General features: G+C 60.2%; 5 protein-coding genes across 5 annotated transcripts; 3 read left to right on the plus strand and 2 right to left on the minus strand.

The window, feature by feature from the left end:
* Positions 1 to 2,694: 2,694 nt before the first annotated feature.
* SST2 (AMSH/STAMBP protein ubiquitin specific-protease) lies at positions 2,695 to 5,089 on the plus strand (the record flags this gene model as incomplete). The annotated part of the gene is made up of 3 exons (XM_047981000.1): positions 2,695 to 3,351; positions 3,572 to 4,909; positions 4,973 to 5,089. The coding sequence occupies 3 exons, from the start codon at positions 2,695 to 2,697 to the stop codon at positions 5,087 to 5,089; spliced, it is 2,112 nt and encodes a 703-aa protein (XP_047836958.1).
* A 1,728-nt stretch (positions 5,090 to 6,817) lies between these two features.
* On the plus strand, positions 6,818 to 7,387 carry JDV02_000221 (uncharacterized protein; the record flags this gene model as incomplete). The annotated part of the gene is made up of 2 exons (XM_047981001.1): positions 6,818 to 7,093; positions 7,202 to 7,387. 2 exons carry the CDS (start codon positions 6,818 to 6,820, stop codon positions 7,385 to 7,387), a joined length of 462 nt encoding a protein of 153 aa, XP_047836959.1.
* A 323-nt stretch (positions 7,388 to 7,710) lies between these two features.
* On the minus strand, positions 7,711 to 8,814 carry JDV02_000222 (uncharacterized protein). The gene has a single exon (XM_047981002.1). The coding sequence runs from the start codon at positions 8,770 to 8,772 to the stop codon at positions 7,921 to 7,923; it is 852 nt and encodes a 283-aa protein (XP_047836960.1). The 5' UTR covers positions 8,773 to 8,814; the 3' UTR covers positions 7,711 to 7,920.
* Positions 8,815 to 8,945: 131 nt separating this feature from the next.
* On the plus strand, positions 8,946 to 9,326 carry JDV02_000223 (uncharacterized protein; the record flags this gene model as incomplete). The annotated part of the gene is made up of 1 exon (XM_047981003.1): positions 8,946 to 9,326. One exon carries the CDS (start codon positions 8,946 to 8,948, stop codon positions 9,324 to 9,326), a length of 381 nt encoding a protein of 126 aa, XP_047836961.1.
* Positions 9,327 to 10,436: 1,110 nt separating this feature from the next.
* On the minus strand, positions 10,437 to 13,533 carry ORC4 (origin recognition complex subunit 4). Its single transcript, XM_047981004.1, has 4 exons — positions 11,928 to 13,533; positions 11,713 to 11,874; positions 11,228 to 11,656; positions 10,437 to 11,157 (listed from the first exon to the last, which is right to left on the minus strand). The coding sequence occupies exons 1-4, from the start codon at positions 13,128 to 13,130 to the stop codon at positions 10,582 to 10,584; spliced, it is 2,370 nt and encodes a 789-aa protein (XP_047836962.1). The 5' UTR covers positions 13,131 to 13,533; the 3' UTR covers positions 10,437 to 10,581.
* Between the last annotated feature and the right edge of the window lie 342 nt (positions 13,534 to 13,875).

Raw genomic sequence — 13,875 nt, forward strand, 5'->3', positions numbered from 1 at the left:
GTACGTACTCGGGATTTCGGTCATGATCCGATGGCGACAGGGACATCGATACCGCCACACTATGCGCTCGCTCTCTCGTGCCTCTCCGGGCGCCGAGCCGCCCGGGGTGGCTGAGGCACAAGGGGCCCCCGGCACCCGGATTGCCTGCTTAAGTTCTCCTCCTCCAGCTGCTGCTGCTGGTGCCGCGAGACAAAACGGCGCCAAATTGTCCAGCAGGGAAGGAGGGGTGACACCGCGGCGCCGCAACAGCACCGCATCGTGACGCTGCAGCCGATGGAGCCCGCATCACCATCGCCAATCTGAGAGGCGCGCGCCTCAAAGTCTTGGGTAGCGCGCGAGCGAGCCGGCATTCGCCATTTCTCATTCTCGCCCGTCCGATCCCATACCCGTCTCGCCCCTCCCCCTCCACCGCCCCTTGCCTTGGTCTTGGGCCGCTGATCGACGACGACGACGACGACGACGACGACGACGACGAAGACGACGATGGATGGACGTTGACGATTGACCCCTCGCTCTGCGGATTGAGCCGCCGGCCCCCCCTCTCGTTAGTAGCAGGACTATGCCACGAAGAAAGTACTAGCAGGCGATGCAGCATCTCGTGGTCAGTCGTTTGTCCCCACCCCTGTTGTTCGCGCACCTCTCTCAACCTCGCTTCGACCTGGCTCAAGCTCGTGCATTCATGTCTGCCGGATAGCTGTCAACGCGTGGCCTCGTTTCCGAGGAGCCCCCCCCTGCTCTGCCGAGGCGCCCTCCGCGCCCCGTCACGTCCAAGGCACAAAAACCGCACGCGGGCTGTTGCTATCGTTTATTGACACACGAGGGAGCGAGCACCTAATAACCAACACCACCCACTGAGATTCCGCCCCCCCCGGGCCCGTGCATCGGCAGCAGCTGCGGCCTTGGGAAATCCCGGGATCCCCATCGTACCCCGGCTGATTCGTCGCCCGCAATTCCAAATCGCCCTCTTGCCGCTCCCGGTGCTCGTCTGCACGTGGCCCGACGCGGGACAGACGGGCAGGCGGGCCAGGGGGGGTCAATCAAGGGGGGGAGGACGGAGGGAGGCTCGCCGTGTCTGAGCCGAGCGAGGCGTCGAGGAGGCGAGGTGAGGCAACCCAGCCCAACCCAACAAAGGTGCAGCAGCAGAAACAGCAGTAGCAGCAGCAGCAGCAGCATCGAGAAGCCCCGTGGCAGCACAAACGCACCCACGCCCGACTATTAAGAGCACCGCATCTTACCTCATGTGCGTCGTCGTGCGCCGCTGCACAGCCATCCCGCAGGTTACACGCCTCATCATGAACGCGCGAGTAATAAACAGAATTGTACAATTGTAATAAAATGAAGAAAGATGCGGGATCGCTCTGCTTCTAGCAAAAACTCGCCCGAAGCGAAACGTGCCACTTTCCCGGGCCTCTTTCGAAGCCTCCCACTACAGTATACGTACTCCTTCCTCCTCCTCCTCTTCCTCCCCGACTGATCCGACGAACTCTTTTGCGTCTTGTGGTTCTTGGTCCGGTCGCACTGGCAGCCAGGGCAACTGAGTGCATGTCTGTCTTTGTCCCTTCGATCCTGCGCGGCCTTGCAGCCGGGAGGGTAAGTGGGTTGGTCGGCGACTGGGCTGGTTTGAGTGGCCCCAGAAACGAAATACGCGAGCAGGGTTTCCAGAAGGCTTCGCTCAGGGCGCACCGTTCAGTTGAGGCCAACGAGCTTGGTGTTATTACTCCCATTCCCCCGACGATTGAACCGGCCAGTCAAAGTAGCAGCCCGCCCTGGCCAGGCCAGCAAGACTCGGGCCAGCTGCTCCCTCGGGCCTCTTGTGTGTCCCTGGCTAGGCTGGGTTGAGCTGGCCACTCACTCACTCACTCACTCAACTGGCTTCACCGTAACTCGCACCAGGGCACTGCACGCGCGCGGCCCAGGCAGACGGACACCCCCTTTGGAGCCAACGACGTTGTCGTCGTCGTCGTCGTCGTCGCCGCCGCCGTCGCTCCCGTTACAGACTGAGCCAGCCCATCCCTCCCTCCACTCCCTCCCCCCTCCTCAGGGCTCTGCTCTCGCTTGCCCGGTTCGCACTGTACCTACCTAGACCCTATCCGAGCCCTGCCTGAAAGAGCCGGTGGCCGTGTGCTGTAGCCACCCCTCCTCACCACCCCGCCGCCGCCGTCGCCGCCGCCGCCGTGGCCCCTCCTGGCTCCAGGCTGCCCCCCTGCTCGCCCCACCTCTGACGGTACGTACCGCATGTACCGTCTTTAACCTGGAAGCGTGTCCGCTGGAACCTGCCCTGTCTGTCGGCTGCCCCATGCCTGCTGCCAGCGGCGCTCATACAGTGGTGTACGGGGCCGCACCGCACCGTAGAGTAGTACCTTGGGGGGTACTTCAGGATACCTTTGGCCCACTGCCAGTCCTCACGGGGGGTGTCCCTGTCGTGCCCATTCTGGTCGGGTTCTTCTATCTCTTCTCCCCAAGGCCGCCCACTCTCGTCCACTTCTTCCAGTCTTTTTCCCCATCTACACCCCCCAGCCCACCCGCCAGAAAAGAGCGCCTGCCGCTTGGTTGTACCGCCCATCTCCCCCCAATCTTCCACCCTCGTCCCACGCCGCCGTCTCATCGTTTGCGTTTTTATTACTTTGACCTCTTCACCACGTGTCTCCGGCGCTCTCTTCCTCTTCTTCTTCTTCTCCTCCCTCGTTCCGTCAGATGGCAGCTCTCTCGCATCCTCTCACGACTGCCGCCGACAAACCGCCCCCAGAAGCACCCAGGGAGCCGCAGCTGTCCTTTCCCGCCGCGAACCACCACCACAAGCCTCACCACCAGCACCACCAGCACCGCCGTTCCTCGACGCCGCGCTCCTCCATTTCAGAACGGCCGCCCAACGACCACCATCTGCCCGCCGGCACTTCGCAGCGTCCCGCCCACTCCAGCACGCCGTCGAGCGGCTCTCTCTCCGGCAAGACGCAGCGTCCGTCGAGCCTGCTCAACCGAGCCGCCGCCGCCTTTGATCGAACGCAAATCGCCATTGCCAACTTGTCGGAGCCCGTTATCCGACCCCGCCAATCCAACTCTGCGCTGGCCCGCCTCTCCCTCGCCTCCCCCGTCACCAATTCGGAGCCCGCGAGCCCGGAAAGGAATCCTAGCCTAAGGGCCGCGTCCACTCAGTCTTTGGCCTCGAGCGTCAAGGTCGACGCGAGGCAGTTGGCTCACGCTGCGTCGGCCAAAGACCCGCCGTCTCAGCCATATTCTGAGACAGACCCTGGTCACCCTGCCCCCATCAAGCTGCCCGCGCCAGATAACAAGATGCATCAAACGTCGTCGCGCTTGTTGCGCATGACGGACGATGACCGGCCTTTCACGAGGGTATGTGTGACCAAGATTCCATGTCAAATCCTGCCTGGTCGGGCTGTGGTCTAGGTTCTGCATGCGTGTGTGAGTGAGTGGCTGTGTGTTGGTTGCCTGCCATTCTTACATGAGCTTGAACCAACGCGCCTCACGCTGGCGCACGCTGCGGCACGACTCAGATCGCGGCCTCCCAGCCTCACAAGTTGCTCCCCTCGTCGTTGCTGACCTCGGCGTGCAGGATTTCAAGGATCTATTTGCAACCCTGATTGTCAGCCTCCTGCCGCTTTCGGCGCACCGGGTACGGTTATCCAAAGTGGAATACACCTTTCTGTCCGAAGATGCCATCAACAACCTCGGCTCCCTCAAGTTCTCCCAGTCCAATCGCATGCCCGATCCCAAGGATCCGTCGAGGATAGTCACGACGACAACCACCACGACATTTTCCATGGCCAAGGACATGGCACGGTCTATTTGTCAGCGCTTCGTGGAGGCTCGCTTCATCGAGTCCGCCGATGGCAAGTACCAGCAAGTGTACAACATGAAGGGTTCTGTGTGGCAGCTCACGCCGAAGGGAGTCACCGTGCTGGATAGGTTCTGCGCGCGTAATGGCATCCAACAGAAGCAAGTCACGGAGCTGGCCGCCATGAACTCAGCCCAGCTCGTCATCCTGGAACGCGATCAGCAGTCGGACAAGCTATTGAACGACGTTGGCACCATCGAGGTCATTTTCCGGAGATTTGTGGGCGCCGACGGTCGAAACATCAAGTCATCGGTGACAGCGGCTGACTCGGACTCGCTGCACGACTACAAGGACGGCCTGACTGGCGTCAAGATGGCGGCCGAGCGCAAGATCAATGGCAAGGCGTACCGCGACACTTTCACCGGCAAGGCTACGGTGGATTGGTTGATGGACTGCTCCACCATTGTCGATCGCCGAGAGACCCTCGAGGTTGCGACCCTGTTCGTCGAGTATGGCCTGATTGAGGCTGTCGTACCTGACCGCACGTTTATCGCTCAGAACACGGGCTTTAACCTGTTCCAGCCCACCAAGCACGCCATCTACCAGCTCACCCAGCGAGGCAAGGATCTGATCAACGGCAACGGCTCACGGGGCCGGGCGTCGGAGAGCGAAGGTGGCACGGGCTCCCAGCGTAACGGCATCACCCGTGACTCGAACACGCAGCGGCTGGAGAAGATCCTCAACGATGCAGCCCTCCGCCTCCTGTTCCGCGAGAACCTGCGCGAGACGCACTGCGAAGAGAACCTTTCCTTCTACAAGGACGTGGCCGAGTTTGTGCGCGGGTGCAAGGCCGCCATCCGACAGGCTCAGAAGACGCCGACGGCCACGTCGATGGACACCATCAAGGAGATTATGGCTCAGGCCTATGGCATCTACAACGCGTTCCTGGCTCCGGGCTCGCCCTGCGAGCTCAATATCGACCATCAGCTCCGTAACAGCCTGGCCACACGAATGACCAAGGCAGTCGGGCAGGACAACACGATGATTGAGACGCTCCAGGAAGTGACGGCATTGTTTGAGGATGCCCAGAACGCCGTTTTTAAGCTCATGGCCAGCGTAAGTACAGTCTGCCTGTCGCGCTTTTGTGTGATGGGATGTGCTGACATAGGGACGCTGCAGGACTCGGTGCCGAAATTTCTTCGCAACGCCAAGTATGAGCAGCAATTGCGGACCTTTGACTTGGAGTTGACCGGCCGCGCACCCGAGCGGAGCCAAAGCCGCTCCAACCGCAAATAAATTCGATCGGGCATGAAGACAAAACACACGCAGGTACAATCCGCGTAGTGGGGAGAGCTAGCTCTCTCTAGGTCTTCGAGTCATGCGGGCGCTGGCAACCCGGGCCATTCCTGAGCCGGAACGCCGGCTGAAGCGCGCAATGAGGATTGACATGTCATTGCGACAACGTGCAGCATTTCGCCTTGGGACGGGGACTGCATGAGAATTCTCTCTAGATTCCACGCTATACCTCTGCATCATCCGGAGTTCTTGCGATATTTTTATCTGCGATTTTGGTCCATGAATTTGGGTGGAATCATCATCCATGGGGTTGGCCCACCTGGGACGAGCGAGGCTGCATCAGCGGAGTGCACGAATCAGGCTGCATTCACATACCCTTGGCCACGGCGTCGGAGCGAATACGTGTGCTGCTTCGACGCTGTGCGGCATCTCTTTCGCATTTGCATTTGTGTTTCCGCTGATTGTTTTGCGACGCATGGCTTGGAAAGGGAGACGGGGCGTTTAGGGCGGGCATACCGAGCATAGACGGGACGGAGCAGCGTATCTACGGCTACGCAGAGCGTTTGTTACAGCAAGGGAATGAATGGCATGGGAGAATCAATGGGGCCGGGATCATGCCCGTCGGGGTCGGTCGTCATGAGGCCGGAAGAGGCGGGCAGCGGCAGGACTTGACCGGCGGCTGCGCCGGCCCGGAAACGAGGACCCGTGTGACAGGGCAGCATGCGAGTGAGAGATGGAGGCTGAGGAGCCCCGATGAGGCAAGAAGCGGACGACCAATGCCAATGTTGAGAAGCTCGTGTGTTTTGGTGCAAGACAGGCTGAGACAAGCGAGCAGGCGTTGGATCGGTGCGACCCGAGGGGCTCATTGGAGCGGATCGCGGCGCTGGACTGCAGCACGTACGTACGTAGCAGGTACGTAGTTGAATGAATGGCGACAAACGAGGAAGAATAAAGACGACGAGCGAGACTGTACTTGGTAGAGTTTGAGAGCTGAAAGAAGGCGATGCCGTCCGTGACGGGAGGCGAAGAGGGAATGCGCACCATGTTGCCGGGCCGCCGCGGATTTCGAGCACGGGGCGCGGGGCGGTGGTTCGGCACGATGGCAATCTGCCAAGGTGCGGGTTGGAATGCGGGCTGGGCGAACTGGCGGATGTTTACCATTCTTGAAGCGCCGACGCGGCGGCATGATTGGGCCCGACGTGTCTCGCGCGCGAGGATTGTGGGCTGCGACGGCGATGGGCATTGTCAGTTTTTTTTCCCCCTCCTCTCTCTTCTCTCTTGTTTCCTCTCTCTCTGACTGTGGTGTTGGCGTGCGGTCGTAGTAAGTCGTGGGCGGTGCAGCGGGTAGTAGCAAGTAATGTGGGGGCTGTTGTTTTTGTGGTGCGTGCAAGCAAGTATGTGTATGTGCCAAGTATGTGTATATACGAAGAAGTATGTGTGCGTGCGTGTGAGACCAACCTCAACGGAAAACATAAAGAGCACCGATCCGACGCGTCGAGGCGGACAGTCTCTTTCCCTTTTTTTTTCTTCTTCTTCTTCAGCACCTGCTCTCAATACCACAATCGCTCTTCTCTTCCCTCACACAGACACTCGCTCTATCACACACTCGCTACAAGAAACGGACGCTCGTTTTCGTACAAGTCTTTCTTTGACTACCATCTCGAAACCTTCTTAATCACTACACACACAACACTTCTTTCCGAAGCAACAACCAGCCAAGCCGTCAAAATGGTCAACGCCAAGGTCATGATCCTGTCCGCCCTCGCTGGCATCGTCGCTGCGGGCGAGTACGCCGAGCCCCCGCACCACTCTGAGCCCACGCACCCGGCGCACTCGACCGGCACGCACCCTCACGGCAACCACACCGTCACCACGACGAAGGTCGTCAGCCGGTACACCACCTGGTGCCCGGAGCCCACCACCGTCTGCATCGGCAGCAAGACGTACACCGTCACCAAGCCCACGACCCTGACCATCACCGACTGCCCCTGCACCATCACCGAGGTGAGTTTGCCCCCTCATTGTCCCATCGTCGTCCCCTGTTGTTGGGGCTCCTGGTGAAGGCGTCGTAGACAGGCAGACCAGAACATGAAGCTGACCATTCTCACACAGACGCACAACAAGCCCACTCAGGCAGTCACTACGCCTGTCCAGCCCGTCCAGCCCACCAAGGAGACGCCCCCTCCTCCTCCCGTCAAGCCCACGAGCCCCGTCGTCGTTGCTGGCGCCGAGGGCCGCGCCGCCGCCTATGGCTTCGCCATGGCTGCTGCCGGTTTCGTCGGTGCTGTTGCCCTGTAAGCGTCACAATGCGTGTACGCAGGCGGACCCCCGATGGAGGGGTTGGGTATATCAAGATGCCCACAGACGTCTCTGGAGCTGGACACAACAACATGGTTGGCTCTGTCATTCACTCAAATTCCATCTCAAACAAACACACAACCTTCGTTTCGTCAAGCAAAGCAAAGTATATGGTGCGGTCGTGGCGGGACAGGGCGGCAGCTTGCAAGCCAGGAGAAGCTCCTCGTCCTCCCGCCAGGCTTTAATGGTGGTGCAGGTGGTGCCCCTGGCGCGGTGACATGCGGACGGGGAGTTCCGTGGCGTTCTGTCCTTGGTGTTGTTGCATACATGTCGAGGGAAGGAAGAAGAGCCCATTGATCTTGTTCCATTCTCGTAGATATAATGAAACGGTTTCGAGAAGATAGCATCGCCTGATTGGTATCCCGTGCTGGCTGAGAGAAGTGTCATGTCGTTCGTTACAAGCCCCGAGAGGTCAGACGCGCCTAGTAGTCTCAAACAGCACAGCGCAAGTCAGGGCGTGAAGTTTGTGACGCCTATTGCAATTCAGCTCTCCGTTGGGGCTCCGTGCCTGTCATCTCAAACGGCGCCCGGGGCAGCGGCTTCATCCGGTCTCCCTCATCAGTCCTGCTCTGGTGGCGGGGGTGGTTTTGCTGCTCCTGGAGCTCTGGGCGCGGCAGAGAGGGGCCCCTTTCCAGTGTTGGGGACAGCTCGCCTTGGAAAGACAGGCGGCGGGGAACGCTGATGCGCCGGGGCTGTAGCTGTTGCTGTTGCTGTTGCCGTTGTTGCTGCCGTTGCTGCTGGTGCTGCTGTTGCCACTGATGGGGCGGCGGCGGCCAATTGCTGTTGGCGTTGGCTGTGGTGTCTTTAACGAGCCTCGCCTTTTCGGCCAGGCGAACGACGAGGGCGCCGTGGGACTTCTTGATCGTCTTCTTGACAAAGGCGGCCATGACAATGTTGCAGCGCATGTCGACGTCCTCACGGAGGTACAAGCCGGTGGCGGGGGCGCCGATGCCGAGCTCGACGGGCTCGCGAGGCTCGCCGGGCATGGAGCCGCCGACGGACCAACGGTCGCGGATCTCGAGTCCCAGGGGCGCGTAGCAGTGCGTCTGCAGGCCGGCGGGCAGGTCGTGGAAGGCGCAGGTGTAGTCGACCTCGCTGGCGGCGAGCCCGCCTGGGAGGTACGAGACCTTGTCGGTGAGGCGGTACCAGACGCATCCGCGCTCCTCGGCGGGGCAGTGCGCGGGGGGCGGGATGCGCTCGCGCCGGATGATGAGGGGGTTGAGGTCGATCATCTCCAAGTGGTCGTGCAGGAAGGAGATGGCCGTCTGCCGCGAGATGCCGGCGGGGAGCGGCGTGATGGACGTGAAGACGGTGCGCTTGGACATTGTGTGTGTGTGTGTGTGTCCCGCAGAGCGTATTGGTACGATGATGATGATGATGATGATGATGGATGAATGCGGACGGCGGGTGTGAGCGGCGATGATGAAAGCGAGGCGACGCTCTGCCCGAATGGTGGTTCTCGAGGCGAGGCGAGGCGATCGTGAGGTCTCGTCCAGCAATGGTGAGAGACGAGGTCCAAGGGCATCAACGTCTTCTCAGCAGAAGCAGCGCCTGCGATGCTGCGATGCTCAACTTCCTCCAGCAACACGCTCGCTATACCAGCACGAATGCAATGATGCAATTGACCAAGGCAGTGAAGAGCGCACAGCCGTCGCCCGGGGGGTATCAACGAAGCAATGAAGGTTCGGGGAGGGAAAGGGAAGAGGAGCGCGTCGTCGTCGTCGGGGCTACCACCGTCAGCGGCGGACAGCGGGGGAGGGGTGAGCTGTTTTGGGCTGGCCTCTTTTGTCCAACGTCAAAGGTCTCGTCCCGGATGCATGTTCGGGGTGGGACGCAGGAACAAAACAAGGGTTCGGTTGGTGGTGGTGGTGCGTCGTGACCCAGTCAAGCAAGCTCACGCGGCTGACTTTGGTAAGCAGGCTGGACTGTCACTGGACTTCCATGGACCTACCTAGGTACCTAGTCGCTACTATGTGCAGAAGCTTAAGGTAGCAAGAGCGCCTGCCACGGACCGGCGCAATGCGCACCTTGGTACTATTCTGCGGTCGGATGGCCCCCTCCCCGGCTGGCGTCAAGGCCTGGCTAGCGCAGCCGCACGCGCTACGGAAACCAACTGCGCCTACAGCACCTCCCTAGGTACCTACCTATGGATGCATGGACTGATGGGTGCCTGGAGCCCCTCGCCTTAGGCCCCCGGTGACGAACCTCGCCAAGAGCAACTCACACGCGCCGCCGCTACAATTACGAGCGCCTTCCAAGGCAAAGCAGAAGTATCCGTCTCGCTTCTTTGCGTCAATCGCCCGCTCGTGCATGGATCCTCGAACTTGCACTGCATCCCCGAGAACTCACTACCGCAGCTGCCCGCCATAGGGTAGGCCAGATACACCAAAAAGTCATGTCCTCGAGCTCGTGTAGTGTCTCACCGAAAAACGGTCGCGCACGCACGTCCATCTCATCCACCATCCACCAAACTCGGCAATAAATAGTATCTGGCTCCCGTGTACCTTCGCAGGGGTCCAATCGCTCGCCAGAGTTGATTACACACGTTTGTGCAGGAAGAAGACGCCTAGTCCCATGTGTCTTTTCTCTATCAGGCTGCCTTTGCCGCCCGCCCGCCCGCCTGGGGCTGCTGAGATGAATGGTCCCGTCATCCTCGGCGCGCGGGCGGCGCAGCGGCACAGCCTCTTACAGCACCAGCTTAGCACCTTAGGTGCCGACCTTAGTACTGTAGGCCCCCCCCCCATCCACCGCCACGGAACGGGTGGGTTCTGGCCACCTGGGCTATTCTTGGGCCGGGCGCCCGCCGCCGCTCCCGGAAGCTCAACTATCCGAGACGGAGCTGTGCGACCTCCGGCGCTGGCTGACGGCTTCCCCGACAGCCGTGCGTGCGCTGGCACTCGCTGATAGACGGTGCAACATACTCAGGCACATCCCGTTGTTCAGCATCGTCGTTTAAGCGGCCGCCTCGGTCCCGAACCTGCGTCCACATGTCCATAATCATATACTGTTGATGTTCTTTTGCTTTACCTCACCTGTCCGCGGGCCTTCTTCTTACACTACGTGGACCAAGCTTAGGGGCAGAGCACCGTTTCGTTTCGGACACAACGACGGTCCGGACCAGCTCCGCCTCCGACTCAAATCTCCCGGCACCACTTGGCTAACACGTTGCTCAGCTTCACCGCCGCCGGAATCTCCTCCAGCATCACCTCCACCTTCCACATCTTGCCGTCCAGCCCGCCGTACCCCAACGCCCTGCTCCCGCCCACCCCCGCTGGCACCAGCATCCCCAGCGAGATGAGACGCTCCCACGCGATGCCCGCCACGCCCCGGCTCCATGCTCGCGTCCCGCCCCCCATCGCCAGCATCCCCGACGTCGCTGACTGCACCCGCTGCCTTCCCACCAGCGAGCTGTACTCGTCGTACGCCATGGCGAAGTTGACCGTGTCTGTGTGCGCCACAATGTCCAGCCTGGCCGCCGCGATCAAGAGGCCCAGGTCCAGCTCCGAAAGCGTCGAGAGCACCTGCAGCCGCGAGTCGGGCGCCGCCAGGCTCGTCGCCTCTGCCTCCGTTATCGGGCAGCTCAACGTCACGTCCTTCTCCGACAGCCCTGACAACGGGAGGACCCACTCCGTCAAGAATGATGAGGTCGACTTGCTCGTGTAGAAGTGGTATTGCAGCAGGTTCTGAAACGCCCGTTGCTTGTAGAGTTCCTATGCAAGTAGCTGTTAGCCGCCCTCGCCAGTTGCGATGCACGAAACCATGTAGTGGGCTCCATCTCACCTCAATTTTTCGTGTCCAGTACTTGTGAAAGTCATCGTAGCCGTCCACGTTGACATCCAGGCCCTCCCGCTCCACGTCCGTCCTGTCAATCATCAAGCCTTGCCGACAGATCTGCCAGTACGCAGGAAGCGCCCTTGGAAGGGACAGATAGACGTATCGATGGCTAAACCGGCTTTTGACGCGCTTTTCGAGCATTTCCACCACATCCAGTCGCGTCGTACAGCCGAGAACCGCGATTGGTGCCTTTCGGGACTGCGCAATGTCAAAGAGGTTGTACAAGAGCGTCTGCCGAGGATGTGCGGCAAACATGTCGAACTCGTCCACGACAAAAATGACTGACTGCGACGTGACACCCTCATCTGTGCCCATGATTTCCGATGGGTGTGACAGCAGCGCCAACAACGATGCCATGGTGTCTGCATAGTTTGTCTGGAGACCGTCAGTAGTGCGCGGCTGATGACACTTCTAGGCCGCCATCCACTCACTCTGTTGACGAGGTCTTCCTCCACCTCCATCTCCTTGCCAAGCTGCCTCCAGATCTCTTTCAATGCCACCTTGTCGTCGGTATGAATAAAGCCGTTGAGTCTGACAACGTGGAACAGGTGCCCGTGAGCCTGGGATAGATCCGTCACAATGTTCTCAACCATCTGGACACGTTTAGCGGTGCGTTCTTGGGCGTCGAAGCTGATGCGCTGCCTACCGTAGTTTTCCCACAGCCCCTTGGCCCGATGAGGAGCATCGAATTGCCCTCCCCGGCCACAACCGTCTGCTCGACTAACTGCTTCGCCTTTTCATACGTCTCCTCCTGTCCAAACATCTTGATTCGCCTCTGACCCAAGCATCGATCTAGAAGCACACGCTGAAAGGAACGTAAGTGATGCGACAGGTTTGGTATGTCTGGCACTTCGGCTTCTGGTTTGCTGGTGGTTATAGAGTCTGCTGGTTTGGCGGGCGTCTTGAGAACATCTTCCTGGGCGCAAGACTTGCATAACCAGTCGCCCTCTGGTATCTCCGGCACCTCGTAGCATTCTTGATGCACCGCAAAGTCGCAATTGTCACATAAAATAATCTCGTTCGGGGCGTTCGAGTCCGCTTTGGCGCAGATCGCGCATCGTATCTCGTCATCGTCCTCCTCAACCTTGGGCTTGGGGCCCCGTTTCCGGCCGCTAGGTGTCTTCGGAAGGTCCTGAAAATAAAGATCGGCATCGACACCTCGGTTAAAGGTGACGCTCTTGGGCGGGCGGCCTCGTCTCTTGGTCGGCGTGAGGATGCCTTTGGGCGCCTTGATCTTGCTGGTCGAGCCGAGTATCAGGTTCTGGGTTGCCTTGCCACGGCCCGACGGCGACCCAGGTTCGGTCTGAAGCTCATCGGTCAAGTCGACACCGGCGTCCACGTCTGAGGGTCGGCCCTTGGAGGGCGACTCCAGGCCGCTATTCTGCTGGCCGCGTCCTCTGCCAGTCGCAGGGGAAGGCCGAGCGGCAATCTTGGCAGACGCTGTAGAGGGCTTCCGCGCGAGCTTGGCGCTCCCAATATTTCCCGTGTCCCATTTCGTCCCTTTGAGTGCTGCCAGCTTGATTGCTGGACGCGGCTTCGGGGCTGCGAGAGGAGCGGGCGGTCTGGGGCCTGCAACGAGGCCATTGCCCTTTATGCCATTTGTCACAACGGCTGTAGGCTCTGCGGCACTGTCTGTGGCCTTTTGTGGCGGACGGCTGAAGCCCAAAACGCCAGAAATCGCATTGGCGATGGCCGTCAAGGCCTTTGGGGTCGAGGGCGACTCGGCGTCAACATGCTCGAGCCTCGCCCGCTTGAGTGATGCCGGCGTGGCAATCGGTTCGATATCGGCTTCGGGAAGTGATCGCTTGCGATTCGTGGGCGTCGTGGCATCGAGGGGATCCATGACCATGCCTTGCACGATAAGGAAGCCTCGTCAACTAGACCACGAGGACAGAGGCGCCTGCAAGGACAATCTCATAGCCCGAGCTGAAGCTGAGACGGCCGAGCATATAGCGTGGTGTGAGTGATGCGTCGCTGTGGGAGCGAAAAGTACGAGTCGCTGCCGCCGCAGATACAGGCTACCTGGTGAACGAATTGGGGAGACAAGCTGTCGCGTGGAGCCGGATTGAGAACCTGAGCAAAGATGGCGGTGGGACGCGTCTCAGCGCGTTGAATTGGTGGAAGCACTTTACGCGTGCGCTCATCAGGGAAGCCAGCTGGGGCGCCTGAGCCACAGGCAGCCGCCACAGAAGCGCCACACCGCATCTTTTTTGCTGGTCTCTCTACCTAGTAGTCTTGGAGGCGGGTTGCGGTTCGGCTACGGTTCTACGTTATTGGACACTTTGGACGGTGTCCTCGGCACCCGGAAGGAACCACCAGATTCCGACCTTGTCATGCGTTAGCACGTTGCTTGGCGTGGAAGGCACGACCTGCCTTCCGTGACTCCATGTTCCATGACTGTGATTGGCACCTGAATTCCCAGCATGATCTGTGGAGAGTGCGCAGCCCTGGGTGAGCCTGCCTGGCCGCTGTGCACTTCATGTCTTGGGTTAAGGTAGTACCTCGTACGAAGTACTAACAGCACGCACGTCTTGCCGTGGCCTTCCACGTGTCGTTCAAACCTGGTCAAAGGAGATACTCTCTCCCCATCGGCA

Source organism: Purpureocillium takamizusanense, chromosome 1 (assembly GCF_022605165.1).
Source record: "Purpureocillium takamizusanense chromosome 1, complete sequence".
NCBI lineage: Eukaryota > Fungi > Ascomycota > Sordariomycetes > Hypocreales > Ophiocordycipitaceae > Purpureocillium > Purpureocillium takamizusanense.